This window comes from Schistocerca cancellata, chromosome 6 (assembly GCF_023864275.1).
Source record: "Schistocerca cancellata isolate TAMUIC-IGC-003103 chromosome 6, iqSchCanc2.1, whole genome shotgun sequence".
Taxonomy (NCBI): Eukaryota; Metazoa; Arthropoda; class Insecta; order Orthoptera; family Acrididae; genus Schistocerca; species Schistocerca cancellata.
In genome coordinates, this window is record NC_064631.1 from 189,944,642 (window position 1) to 189,959,350 (window position 14,709).

General features: G+C 40.1%; 1 protein-coding gene across 1 annotated transcript in view; it reads left to right on the forward strand.

Moving 5' to 3' along the window:
• Positions 1–14,709, forward strand: part of LOC126088240 (insulin receptor-like) — a 100,699-nt gene that overhangs the window by 49,912 nt on the left and 36,078 nt on the right. The window contains exons 12-14 of the mRNA XM_049906370.1: positions 3,494–3,672; positions 3,775–3,951; positions 9,128–9,276. Of these exons, the coding sequence (XP_049762327.1) occupies positions 3,494–3,672; positions 3,775–3,951; positions 9,128–9,276 (505 nt within the window). The remainder of the gene's footprint in view (positions 1–3,493; positions 3,673–3,774; positions 3,952–9,127; positions 9,277–14,709) is intronic.

Genomic DNA, 14,709 nt, shown 5'->3' on the forward strand with positions numbered 1-14,709 from the left:
TCTTCCGCGATTGCTGTTGTCTCGCTCTAGTTTCGTAGTTTATTAGGCAGACAGGATTTAAATGAGATAGCAGCAAACACGAAAGAATACATGGCAAAATGTTTATATTCGTATTATTCTTATGGTGAAGAGAATAGTGCATGTGATTCACATTTCATCAGGTTCCTATTAGCAACCATCTCTTCTCACAGGTAGGAAAAAATTCAGAACGTAGAGTGGCCATATTGACAAACTTCCCAAACAGTCTTGCCAGTCGTATTTTTGTAGTACATTGAAATTCTGCTACATTCGAAGATGAACAATACGGAATTTGTATTTACTTCGTTGGATAATGTATGAAAATGGCCGAAACTCGGGACGGAGAAAAGAAGCTCGTCTTCCGCCTTTTTTTAAAATTTATTTATTGACGCAGAGATTTTGGCGCCAGTGTTTATCTTTGTGTCTACAAAGCATGCTACATATATTCGACGTCAGAAGTTAGTTGTGGCAGCACCTACTAACATTTTTCAGAACTTCCGCTTGCTTTGCACTCGATTCTAAGCCGCAGGCGGTTTTTTGGATTACAAAAACAGAAAAAAAAGTGCGGCTTAGATTCGAGTAAATACGGTAAATCTGGATGGCCAGACGAGGATTTGAACTGTCATCCTTCTGAATGTGAGTTCAGTGTGCTAATCTCTATGCCACCTTGCTCAGAGATTGGTTCAAATGGCTCTAAGCATTATGGGACTTAACATCTGAGGTCATTAGTCCCCTGGACTTAGAACTACTTAAACCTAACTAACCTAAGGACATCACACACATTCATGCCCGAGGCAGGATTTGAACCTGGAACCGTAGCAGCAGCGCGGTTCCGGAATGAAGCGCCTAGAACTGCTCGGCCACTGAGCTGGTGCTCAGAGATTCCATCTGGAACTATGTTGAATATTCCAAACTGTGATTTTTACCATTTCTCTCATTTATGTTTTCTCTTGTCTTAAAGAGAATCTGGAGTCAAGGTGTTTGAAAAGAAGATTGACAAAGAGAGAAATTTCCCATCACCTGATTAGCACGTTAATCCCCCCCTAATACCCTTACTGAGGATGATTTGTAAAATTTTTGATGGATTTTTCATTTAAAATTCATGCATGCATAATTAGTGCATGGTAAGTTACATATTCACTGTATTTACTCAAATCTAAGCCGCACTTTTTTTCCGGTTTTTGTAATCCAAAAAACCGCCTGCGGCTTAGAATCGAGTGGAAAGTAAGCAGAAGTTCTGTAAAATGTTGGTAGGTGTTGCCACAATTTACTTTTGCCGTCGAATATATGTAGCGCTACACAGGCATGCTTTGCAGGAACAAAAATAAATACTGGCGCCAAAACCTCTGCGTCAGTAAATAAATTAAAAGAAAAAAGGTGGAAGACGAGCTTTTTTCTCCGCCCCGAGTTTTGACCACTTCATTTTCATACATTATCCGACGAAGTAAATACAAATTTCGAATTGTTCATCTTCGAATGTGGCAGCCTTTCAATGTACTACGAAAATCCGACTGGGAAGACTGTTTGGGATGTTTGTCAATATGGTCAACTCTATGTTCTGAATTTTTTCCTACCTGTGACAAGAGATGGTTGGCCTAATAAACTACGAAACTAGAGTGAGACAACAGCAATCACGGAAGAATATACATATCATGCCATGTTTATATTAGTATTATTCTTACGCCGATTAGAGATACAGTCAGAAATGAAGCACGACAACTGACTAGATTTTTAGATGACTCTAATTTCTGTGCAGAAGGTAATGTACTAAAGAGGCATCTGCAAAGATTTTCAAATGGAGAAAAATTTCGTTAAACTCTCCTTCACAACATCTTCTATCATACGCAGTCTATTATTTGGTTCTTGTTGATCATTATCAAAGAAAGCAGCAGTGTAAGTAACAACTAATAGCAGTCTCTTGCCATTGTTTCGCTAATGAGACAATTTTTTTTTTCCCCCGGTAGCGCATACAAAAGCAAGCCATGCCACAAGCGGCGACAGGTGGTAAACACTCATTATCAGAATGCGACAAACAATGCGTGACACAGTACAATAATGCATTTTCAGCTTAGAGTGACGTAAATGTGGGGTCACCGCCAGACACCACACTTGCTAGGTGGTAGCTTTAAATCGGCCGTGGTCCATTAGTACATGTCGGACCCGCGTGTCGCCACTGTCAGTAACTGCAGACCGAGCGCCACCACACGGCAGGTCTAGAGAGACGTACTAGCACTCATCCCCAGTTGTATGACGACTTTGCTAGCGACTACACTGACGAAGCCTTTCTCTCATTTGCCGAGAGACAGTTAGAATAGCCTTCAGCTAAGTCCATGGCTACGACCTAGCAAGGCGCCATTAACCATTTCTATAGAGAGTCTCACTTGTATCATCAAGAATGCTGTATACAAATGATGGATTAAAGTTAAGTATAACCGCAGCTACGTACTTTTCTTTATAGCATTCATTACGTATCCTGTTCCAGACTTCACGCCAGTTGGCGTGAGTTGACGCGTGCCCTTTCAGTTTCCTCGCCTTGTGTCTAGACTGTCTTGTCTAGACACAACAGTAAACACCTATAACAGAGTAACGGCACTTATCAGATCAAAGAAAAATAAGCAATCAATTCAACCCAGACGAAGCACGTGGAAAAGGAAGGGTACCCGTATGAATATGGACGGAGCACCTGACGCATAGCAATGGCTACCTGGTAAAGCTTAACTGCTAAGCTTACGACTCGAACCAAACTACTGTAGCTGTATCGTCATTCATTCGACCTAAATTGTGTCTCATATTACAATGGACCAACTTTGTTTCGATTTGGAGGTGCGGCCTAAAACTTTACTCTCCCCTTGAATTTCGAGTCTCAAATTTCCGGTGCGGCTTAGATTTGCGAATTTTTTAGATTCGGGAAAAAGTTTTTCCTTGATTTCGAGTCTCATTTTTCAGGTGCGACGTAGATTCGAGTGCGGCTTAGATTTGAGTAAATACGATTAGTTGGTTGTCTCTCTCTCTCCCCATCTTTCTGAGTAAAGTGCACATTGGAATCAACTTAAAACTCCATGCCTCACCTGAACTTGAAACTGAATGTTTTATGTCTTCATGAACTGACTCAAAGTTCTTTCTCAGCTCAGATTCTGCTCCAGCAGTGGCAATGTGCACAAAACAAAAAAAGAGTGTGATGTTAAATCTGTACAATATAAGGAAGATGCTATGGAGCTATGTGGATAAAAATGTGAGATGGCTGAAAGATGACTGATCAGGTCTATAGTAAGATGATGAGGATGAAGATAACTGTTGAAGAACAAATGTATTTTTCTTACTATGGCAAAAAAGAGAGAAAAAGATGCTTTTCCAGTGGTGCTAATGAAATAACACTACATTGCAGTTACTTATCAGTTTTTAAGAATTGATGATCAAGATATTGTTGTAAGATGTTTCATTAAATACGTACTTATTGCTATATCTCTCTCTGCAGGCTGCCTGCTGCATCTCCTAAAACAAAAAGGTCTGTCTCTCATTGGACTTACCATTCACAGACCTCTGACATCAAAGAAAAAGATAGCCTAAAATTTCCTAGTTTACATTATGACAATGAATACTTTGGGGCTGGTCAGTCCATGCTGATACCAAGTAATGGCAATAATAGCTCAAAGAGTAAGTACACATTACTTACAGATAAAATCATAGGAAAGTATGCAAATTAGCTTAGCTGCTGCTGTCGATGCTTTGTATATATGTATGTATGTTTTCTTCTAGATGGGCAGTTTATGTACAAAGTTTATCAAGTCAATACTCTGGTTGTACACCATCTTAAACATTTTGCTGCATATACTGTTGGTGTACAAGCTTGCCGAGAGTTGGAGGGTAATGAAACTGAGAATACTACAAACTGCAGTCCTAAGAAGATTGTTACTGTGCGAACTCATGCAAATGGTAAGATCCAAATAAGTTGAATTTCTCATTTTTCAAATTTAGTATGTGATGAAAATCAGTGATTCATATATTCAGTTTTGTGGAGATGAAATTTATGTAACACTCTGATTAGAAGAAGATGTTTGTGTCAGTTGTCTTCAGTTGATGTTTTTATTTTGAATGTTCATCTGCAACTTAATATTACTCACTCCTACATCTGTTTTGTGGAGTAGATATAAACATTTTGAATGTTCAGCTGCAACTTAATATTCCTCACTCCTACATTTGTTTTATGGAGTAGATATAAACATGACATGAGATATCTTGGAATATGGAACAAATCCTAGAATGCTCTAGAATGATGAAGAAGCTGTTATAAACTAGTGGTGAGCTTCTGGATGTTCCGCTGAGGTGTTTTCATTTTATGCATGGCTATAAATAGAGACACAAGCCCAATAGTGTTTGGAGTCCTAGCAGCAAGTACACATAACAGCAAGACTTGCAGCACCTAGAGAATACAGCAGGTTTGGTCATCGAAACATTTTCCATAAAGTGGAAACAACAATTCAGTAGAACAAACGGATCAAACCATTAATCAGTCATGCCAAGAAAACCTCAGAGAACTGTTACAAACTGCTTATATGTGCTACTTTAAACAACAATATTTATGACTACTGGAATGGAGCTGAGACATACGTACATCTAAAAACACAGTGAGGTTCAGCTATGTTTTTAAATTTATTTGTGAATTTTTTGATTACTTTCATCTTTCTAGAGCTGTTTCAAATCTGGTGGCTGCTACCAGTGTTTCTTTTCTGTGATGAACACTGTCAACATTAGTGTTTCACTTAAATTTGGAATATATTTAGCATTCATAATTGCTTACACAATTACAATTAAGGTCACTTCATTTAATCTTTGATTAAATTGTGATCTTCAGTCCAGAGACTGGTTTGATGCAGCTCTCCATGCTACTCTATCCTGTGCAAGCTTCTTCATCTCCCATTCCTTCTGCAACCTACATCATTCTGAATCTGCTTAGTGTATTCATCTCTTGATCTCCCTCTACGATTTTTACCCTCCATGCTGCCCTCCAATACTAAATTGATGATCCCTTGATGCCTCAGAACATGTCTTACCAACCGATCCCTTCTTCTAGTCAAGGTGTGCCACAAATTCCTCTGCTCCTTAATTCTATTCAATACCTCCTCATTAGTTATGTGATCTACCCACCTAATCTTCAGCATTCTTCTGTAGCATCACATTTCGAAAGCTTCTATTCTCTTCTTGTCCAAACTATGTATCGTTTCACTTCCATACATGGCTACACTCCATACAAATACTTTCAAAAACGATTTCCTGACACTTAAATCTATACTTGATGTTAACAAATTTCTCTTCTTTAGAAACACTTCCTTAAATGATTGTAAACGAATGTTTTACACAACAGTCAATCAAAGCAACTCTCACTTTTACAGTTATGTTATTTAGTTACTATCTACCCACCACCTGTGGACACATGAAAGTATGAATGTGGATAATTGTTAAAAGAAGTACTTCTCATCATTCTGTAGTCTTACTCTCTCCATGTTTGTGGATCGCTTACTAAAGTTATTTTGCACTACAGTAGAAAATTCCATTCTGAAACATATATAAGAACTCAGTCCCCTACAGAAATTGTATTTATGTACTGTATTGTGAAAGCTGAGCCCACAGTTCATTTAAAATTATTATCAATCATTAAAGAGTTGCTCTAGAGTCATTTCAGTGCTTCTCTCAGAGGGTTCTTAAAGTTTGGTGATCTCTTTTGCATAGTATTTGTCATCATCATCAGCTTCTCCATTGGAATGTGGACGAAAAGGCATGCTTGGGTGTGACAAATCTCGTTGGCTGTACGGAAGTCTTTGAATCCTGCAGGTGTAAATTTTGATCCATTGTCAGTCACAAGCAACTCTGGTTGATCCTCAAGAGAAAATATGGATTCCAAGGCTTGAAGAGTGCAACATGTTGTCGTAGAGTGCAGAGGAACCACAAGAGGAAACTTTCTACAGAGTGCAGAACATAAAACTAGCCTGTCCTACACAGTGATAATGTTCCAGTGCATGCACGTCAGTAATAATGGAAAGCATGGAAAACGAAAAATTTATACCAAACAGTTGCACATGAACTAACCATTTCCTCTGATGTACTGACACTGCAGAACTTTTTTGTTATGTAAGACAGCTGCAGCTGCAGACAGTGAAACTTGTCAAAACCAGTTGAGAAAAAGGCTTTGTTGTGTGAAGGTGGGTTAGTGAGAGTGTGTGATAATGCCATATTTGTTACCCAGGTGGGTTGCCATTGTTGAAGCGTTCATTCGCATTGAATATTTGATGGAAACAAAGAATTTGTTTCAGGAGAAATTTCCAGGATGTTCTGTGCCAGCAAAAAAGTGTCATACAGGAGTTGATTGAAAAGTGGTGGCGTAGAGTATCAGTTCAAAATGCTTCCAGGAACAGATCACAAGCTGTCTGCACACCTGAATTAAAGAGGCAGGTGCAGGAGATAATGACAAGAAGTCAGCAGGTTCGTGCGAGTGAGAGAAGTTGCAGATGTGTGTTAAGGGGATGGAAGTTAAAACCATACCAGATAAGTGTTGTGCAAGAATTGAAGGAGTCTGACCTACAGAAGAGAGTGTATTTATGTTCATGGCTGTTGAGAAGTGTTGCCAGTGGTGTCTTAAGGCTCATCATGAGTGACGAGACATGGTCTCACCTGTTTGGCTACATAAATTTCCAAAACAACTGGTACTGGTCTACAGAAAATCCACACATAATCCGCCAGGTACCCTTGCATGTCGAGAACATTGGTGTTTGCTGTGCCATTTCCACCAGATGGGTTAGGGGTCCCATATTGTTTGAGACGACAGTGAGCAGTGACGTGTGTTTGGGAATCCTGGAGGAGTTTTATTTAGACCTGACTGGAGAGGAGCATCAGGGGACAGTTTTACGGGTGCACCCAGTATATACGCTGAGGACAATCAGCCAATTAGTGTTCCATTAGGGTCTAGCAAAATCCAAATGCAAGCATTGCTGAGGCCCTTCAGGCTTCAACCAATCAAATAGTCATTAAGGAGGGGCTGCCACCATGCATGAGCATGGCACTGTGCCATCATCTGCTTTATTTGTGAGTCCTTGTCAAACCATGTGCAATGTTGAGAATCTGATCGTGTGGTGTGGACCACTCCACAGTGACCCCAATGAATCAAACTATGAACATGCCTGTGAAGAACCTTTGGAATGACCACATGTGGTTGTTCAGATTCAGTACATAGCAGTAGGACACCTTGTAGCACAGACAAGTAATGCTGACGTGCAAAGTATGGGCAAACCACTGGGATAACAATTTATTTGACATGTGAGGTCAACCAGTGTGGAAGTAATGTAACAGAATCTGCAAGTCCAGATCCACTGCTATTGCCTGGCAACCTTCCAGTGATCTTTTGGAAACTGGTGCAGCATGTCTTGAGTCATGTGCATCCACATGGAAACAAGATGCTTCTGATCTGTCAAAGTCTGGATCTAGTTCCAAGGGAAGACAGTAAAGCATGTCTGCATTGTCATGCTTGTATGTGGGCCTGTACATTATCTCATATTGATAGTGTGATAAGATGAAAGCCAATATTGCAGTTTCTGCGCAGTGTGATTCACGATTGGCTTGGCCGAATTGAAAAGCGTCTGCAAAGGCTCATGGTCAGTAACTAAGTAGAACTTTCTGTTGTACGAATACTGATGAAATTTTGTCACTCCATAGATGATGGCAAGAGTCTCCTTCTGTGTTTGCCAATAATTTCTCTGATACTTGTCAAGTAATTTGTAAATGAAAACTATTGGTCTGGCAGCAGAACCAATCCTGTATGAGATTATAGTGTCAATGCCATACAAAGATGCATTCACAACCAAGACCACATGTTTGGAAGAATCAAAATGAACTAGGCAACGATCACTGAGGAGAAAGTCATCAGAAAGCAATGTCACATTCCTGGGACCACACAAAAGCTATTTTCTTGCGGCGAAGGTTGTGCAGTGGTGCCACAATCTGAACTGCACTTGGAATGAGGTTCACTAACATTGACTCCAGTTCAGTAAAGTTCTCTGGAGGTTCGAGGTCACAAATGGCATGCAAGTGCGACTGTGTCAGATGACCACCCCAAGAATTAATTACATGCTCCAAGTAGTCAACTTCAGTTTCGAAGAACACACACTTGTCTCTATTGTATTTAAGGCCTGTCTCTGATGGCATTTGGAACAGGGTGCAGAAATTACTAAGGTGCTTGTCTGCTGAGCAGCCTAATACCACTGTATCATCTAAATAATTTGTGCAAGAAGGCAGAGATGCAGTTAATTGATGTGAATAGTGCCGGAGAATTGCTGGTGTGGATGCACTACTGAAAGGTAACTTCTGGACTTCCATAGCTGCTTAAAATCTGTGCCACGTGGTTTCTTACCCCTCCCCCCCCCCTCCCCCGTGCCAGCTTCTCTGAATTACATATTTTCCGTAAGACACATTCTTCGATTGCAAAATCCTCCTGGCCTGAATCTTCAACAGCCCTGTCCCATACCTGCCTCGATCCCTGTCACCTGTCACTGTGCCTGTTCTCTACCGTCTCCCTCTTCCTCTGTTCTGTTTCCTCCTCCTGGTCCCCTTCTCCTGGCCTGTGGTGAGCCAAACTTCCCTCCTGCTCTCACCACATTTAAGCTGCAATGCCACCAAAATGTAGTTGACCAGGAAAATGTAGTTGTGCAGGTGTGAATGTTCGTATGTTTGTATGTATCGTGTTAACTACGAAGAAGTATTCATCTTAAAGCTTAGCAATGCCCTCAGTCTTGTTATGTGCCTATTGGTGACTAAACACCTCAACTATAAAGTGAGTTATTTACCTCTTCTTTTCCATTACCTGTACTTATTTACATCCCATTAGGGACTTGCAGTTACCATCTTTATTTTATAAAAATATATTTTGTGAATGAATGAAAGAATAAGTGATGTTACTGTGAGACAAATGTTAGTTTCTATTGAATATGTCCTGTGAGAGTGTTAAAATTTTATAGAAATTTAAATGTTACTAATTTGGATGTTTCATTCTTTCATACACTGTTGATGTGCTTATTCACCTCACGTGCTACATGTTGCTAGAGCATTGTTCTGAATTTTTCAGAGACAGCAGATAACATCAACCCTCAAACTCTTACAGCAGAAGTGAATCAAACTGTAGGCACTGTCAAACTGAGGTGGGAAGAGCCCAAACAACCTAATGGAATAATTGTGACATACCAGATTGAGTATGGTCGTGTTGATAGAGTCCCGGTAAGTACACACTTTGGCTCTGTGAGTGTGTACCATGTAACTATCCAAAAATTTTCCTGCATGAGTACAGTATTTTTTAAAAAAGTATTTCTTTATTTGACTGAGTGAGGAATGTATCTGAAATGATGCTATACTGTTACAGTATTTCCACTATTTCTGCAGTGTTTTTCTGGTTCTGCAAACTGTACGTAGGGTCCTCTCATCCTGGGGTTAAGTGACCTGCCTTTCCGCTTTAACCTTTGCCAACATATCTCTCTCTCCTCCATGAAGTGGGAACTAACATTTCCGAAAGCTAGACTAGCATCAACACTTTTACTTTTACACGTCTATTGGCAGAACTGTATATTTCACCTCTTGAAGATAAATGTTTGTCAGCATTTTTGTTTTGCAATTTGTTAAGGTGTATGTTTTAAGTTAGTGTAATTAAGTAACAAAATTTTTCAAACACAAGAAATGGCATGTTTCACATGAAATCTGACATCTCTTGTCAATAATGTTTGGAAAACAACCAGCCACTAATTTCACGATTTATATGTACTAGAACCTTAATAGCAAGTCATTCATGTATGTCTTTTCCTGTAGAAAAAACTTTTACAGAAACTAAACAGTGAAGTAGTTATGAAATTCTGTTAGGGCAGAGGGTCAGCATCCTAGTGGGGCTAATCTCTCTCTCTCTCTCTCTCTCTCTCTCTCTCTCTCTCTCTCTCTCTCTCTCTCTCTCATTTTTCTTATGTAAAACTGGAAGGAGTTAATCTTCTTCTGGTACACAGGGAGTTTCAATAGGAATATACCTGTTACAAAGTATTATGTTGTCAAAACTGTACCACGGCTAATTCATTGGAGGAGATGTTGGGTGTCTTCTGTTTACTTGTTTAGCATCAGAGGTTGCTATATGGCTACTCTACAGCAGAAATCACTTTGTTTCCTCGAGTTTCCGAAGTGTGATTCCATGACATCAGTGCAAAGACTGATCTTCCAGAAGGATGAACCATTCACAGATGGTATCGATAATTTGTAGACACAGGATGTGTATGTAAAGGAAGTAGCTCTGGCGACTCTTGTGTTTTCAGAGAAAATGTTGCATGAATTCTAACTGCTTTCCAATGTAGTCCTAAACAAGCAACACGTCCAGCTGGTTGGGAGTTATAACTCCCTACAACATCATTTGGCATGTTTGTGATGTTGGTTGGTTATGAAGCAATACAAATTACAGTTATTACAGGCTCTGCATCATGATGACAAACACAAAAGTGTGTCATTTTCCAACAAGCTTCAGAATGCTATTGACAGTGATAATGCTTTTATGCAATGCATTGTGTTCAGTGATGGAATGACTTACTACCTTTATGGGAAAGTAAACAAACACAGTGTCCAAATTTGGGACCTACAGAAAAAAATGTACACGATGAACATGTACAAGATTCACCCAAAGTCAATGTGTTTTGTGTGATATCTGACTCACCTGTTTATGGCCCATTGTTCTTTGATTGAAACACTGTTAACAATCAGCAGTACTTTTACTGTGTTACAAAACTGTTTGTTTCTAAGGCTAAACTAGAGCAACTTCATTTTTCAGTGAGGCAGGTTACCCCCTTACTGGAGTAGCCAAGATCATGAATATCTGAATGAAACTCTTCTGGGCTATTGGATTGGTTGTCAGACAGCCAGCAACCTAGCACTTCTCTGCTGGCCTCCATGGTCACCAGATTTGATGCCCTGTGACTTCTTCCTGTGGGGTTTCATTACAGATAATGTGTGTACACATCAACACTACCACAGAACCTAGATCAGTACTAACACAGCATTGGTGACGATGGACATGTTTACCCAGGTAACGTAGAAATTAGAGTATCAATATGATGTCGCTGCTAATCTAAACTTGAGAGATTCTTAAATATGTGTCCAAAGTTTCATAGTTTTATGTCTTACAATGTAATAAATATATGTGTTTGAAATACATATATTCTCTTTGAATCCCCATAATCTTCCATTAAAATTCATTGAGCTGAGCTCCAAGATAACCAACTAGTTCTGACAGTTGATCAATTGTCTGTCGACGGTCTTTGAGCACAAGCTGTAGAATTTTTTCAATATTTTTATCAGTTCGGGCAGTTGATGGATGTCCAGAACGAGGTTTGTCATCAATCAACATGTCACCATTTTTAAATCGAGAAAACCTCTTGTACACTTGAGTTTTTCACATAGCTTCATATTGATAAGCTGTTTTCAACATTAAAACAGTTTCAGCAGCATTTTTACCAAGTAGAAAACAAAATTTCACAGCTGCACATTGTTCAATGAAGCTTGCCATCATAAAAAACGAAACATGGACAAAACAGCACTAGCAAAACAGTCACTGCAGGTGAACAGAATAAGCCAGGTCAACAACACAGGTGGCACTGAACTGGCAATGAGTTGCATCATACATGCCTAGCGACAGAAATGTGTACCACACAAGCTCCGCCCATGCCATTGTTATTCCGTTTTTTTGGTAGGTGTATAGGCTGCCCTGCAAGACAGGTAGCTTGTGTGGAAGTAGTGTCAGCGTGCTTTACCACCCTGCTTTGCAGTGCAACCTACGTATCAGGGACGAGAAATGATTTTCTTTTTTCTGGCCCACAAAGTGTAGGCTGCCATGCACAACTACTGTGCTGTGTTGGGGGTAGTATTAGCCTGCTTTATCAACTCTTTGTGCGGAATACATGTGTAGATGGGCAAGGCAGAGCAGGGAGGTTGGGGGTAGGAAATGGGTAATGAGAGATGGGGAGGATGAGATGGAGAGAGAAAAGTAGGAGGAGCAGGAGGAGGAGATGGACGGAAGGGGTGGAAGGGATGGGCAGAGAGAGAGAGAGAGAGAGAGAGAGAGAGAGAGAGAGAGAGATGGACAGCAAGTGTGGGGAGAAGGAGATACTCACTGAGAGGGGGAGATGCAGAAGGCAGTAGGTGGAGGGGGTAGAGGGATAGTGGACAGGTGGAAAAGGAAGAGGGGTGTGAGGATATGGACAGAGGGAGGGGAAGAGAATATTGACAGAGGAAGGGGAGAAGAAGATGCAGTTGGAGAGAAAGGTGGAGGAGATTGACAAGGAGAGGAGGAGGAGATGAAGAGACAGAGTGGGGAGGAGGCAAAGAGGACACAGAGTTGAGAGGATGAGGAAGAAGAGATGTCTGCAATGTATGTGTTGAATGCATACATAAGCATAGCTGACTTGTATATAAATGCATATGAGATTATAGGTGTTGTTTTTATAAATGGTGGTATTACTACAAATTTAACTTTATTAAGAAACATGTCTTAAATCATTTAACGGCCAGCTGCTTCGTTATACCTTCCTTAGCACTTCTAAAAATTTCCACAAAAAATTTTAGCCTGTGAACATATTCCCGCTTTTTTTTAACATGCAGCTCACCACAGACTCCCACAAGCTCCCGTAACTGTAACTCACTCACAACCACAAGTCCATTGCTGTAAGTTGCTCATACCAATCCACTCTGTTGCCCTTTCTTCACTTAATCACGTAGTCCAACTCTTCATCATCTCTTCGTGTCTCTCTGTCATTGTCTTCTGTATCACAGCCACAGCTCCTTCATTCTATCCTACTAGTACAGTCTCCTCTCACTTTCATTGCCACTGTCTCCTGCTTCCTCTCTGATACTGCTAATATCTCATTCCTTCCTTCCTACTGCTACTGTCTTTTCTCACTGTCACTCTCTCTCTCTCTTCCTCATTGTCATCATCATATACTTGGTCCCTCATTATCACTGGCTCCCCCTCACTCCCACATTCTCGTTTTCTCAATGCGTGCCTCCCTGGCACTGTCTTCTTCACCCTTTTTCTAGTACAGTTCCGTCACTGTCAGCCATGTTCCACAGACACTGTGTTTCTCTCTTTCTTTCACACTGCCATTGTCTCTTTCACTCATAAACATACCGTATTTACTCGAATCTAAGCCGCACTCAAATCTAAGCCGCACCTGAAAAATGAGACTCGAAATTAAGGAAAAAAAATTTTCCCGAATCTAAGCCACACCTGAAATTTGAGACTCGAAATTCAAGGGGAGAGAAAAGTTTTAGGCTGCGTCTCCAAATCGAAACAAAGTTGGTCCATTGTAATATGAAACAATTTAGGTCGAATGAATAATGATACAGCTACAGTAGTTTGGTTCGAATCGTAACCTTAGCAGTTAAGCTTTACCAGGTAGCCATTGCTATGCGTCAGGCGCTCCGTCCCTATTTATACGGGTACCCTTCCTTTTTCACGTGCTTTGTCTGGTTTGAATTGATTGCTTATTTTTCTTCGATCTGATACGCGCCATTTTCTTTGTTATAGGTGTTAACATCACTCTAAGCTCAAAATGCATTACTGTACTGTGTCATGCGTTGTTTGTCGCATTCTGATAGTGCATGTCTATGGCCTGTCGCCGCTTGCGGCATGGCTTGCTTTTGTGCGCACTACCGCCACTTACAATAAAAAAAAGAAGAGAGGAATCGTCTCATTAGTGAAACAATGGCAAGAGACTGCTATTTGTTGTTAATTACACTGCTGCTTTCTTTGACAATGAACAACAAGAACCAAATAATACACTGCGTATGATAGAAGATGTTCTGAACGAGAGTTTAGCGAAAATTTTTCTCCGTTTGAAAATCTTTGCAGGCGCCTTCTTAGTACATTACATTCTGCACAGAAATTAGAGTCATCTTAGATTTAAAAATCTAGTCAATTGCTGTGCTTCATTTCTGACTGTATCACTATTAGGCATAAGAATAATACAAATATAAACATGACATTATATGTATATTCTTCCGCGTTTGCTGTTGTCTCACTCTAGTTTCGTAGTTTATTAGGCATACAGGATTTAAATGAGATAGCAGCAAACACGAAACAATACATGGCAAAATGTTTATATTCGTATTATTCTTATGGTGAAGAGAAATCTGCATGTGATTCACAATTCATAGAAGTTCCTATTAGCAACCATCTCTTCTCACACGTAGGAAAAAATTCAGAACGTAGAGTTGGCCATATTGACAAACATCGCAAACAGTCTTGCCAGTCGGATTTTCGTAGTACATTGAAATGCTGCTACATTCGAAGATGAACAATATGGAATTTGTATTTACTTCGTTGGATAATGTATGAGAATGCAGTGGTCGAAATGTGGGCTGGAGAAAAAAAGCTTGTCTTCCACCTTTTTTTTTTTTTTTTAATTTATTTACTGTCGCAGAGGATTTGGTGCCAGTATTTATCTTTGTGCCTACAAAGCATGCCTGTGTAGCGCTACATGTATTCGACAACAGAAGTTAGTTGTGGCGGCACCCACCAACATTTTTCAGAACTTCTGCTTGCTTTGCACTCGATTCTAAGCCGCAGGCGGTTTTCTGGATCATAAAAACCGGAAAAAAAGTGCGGCTTAGATTCGAGTAAATACAGTAGCC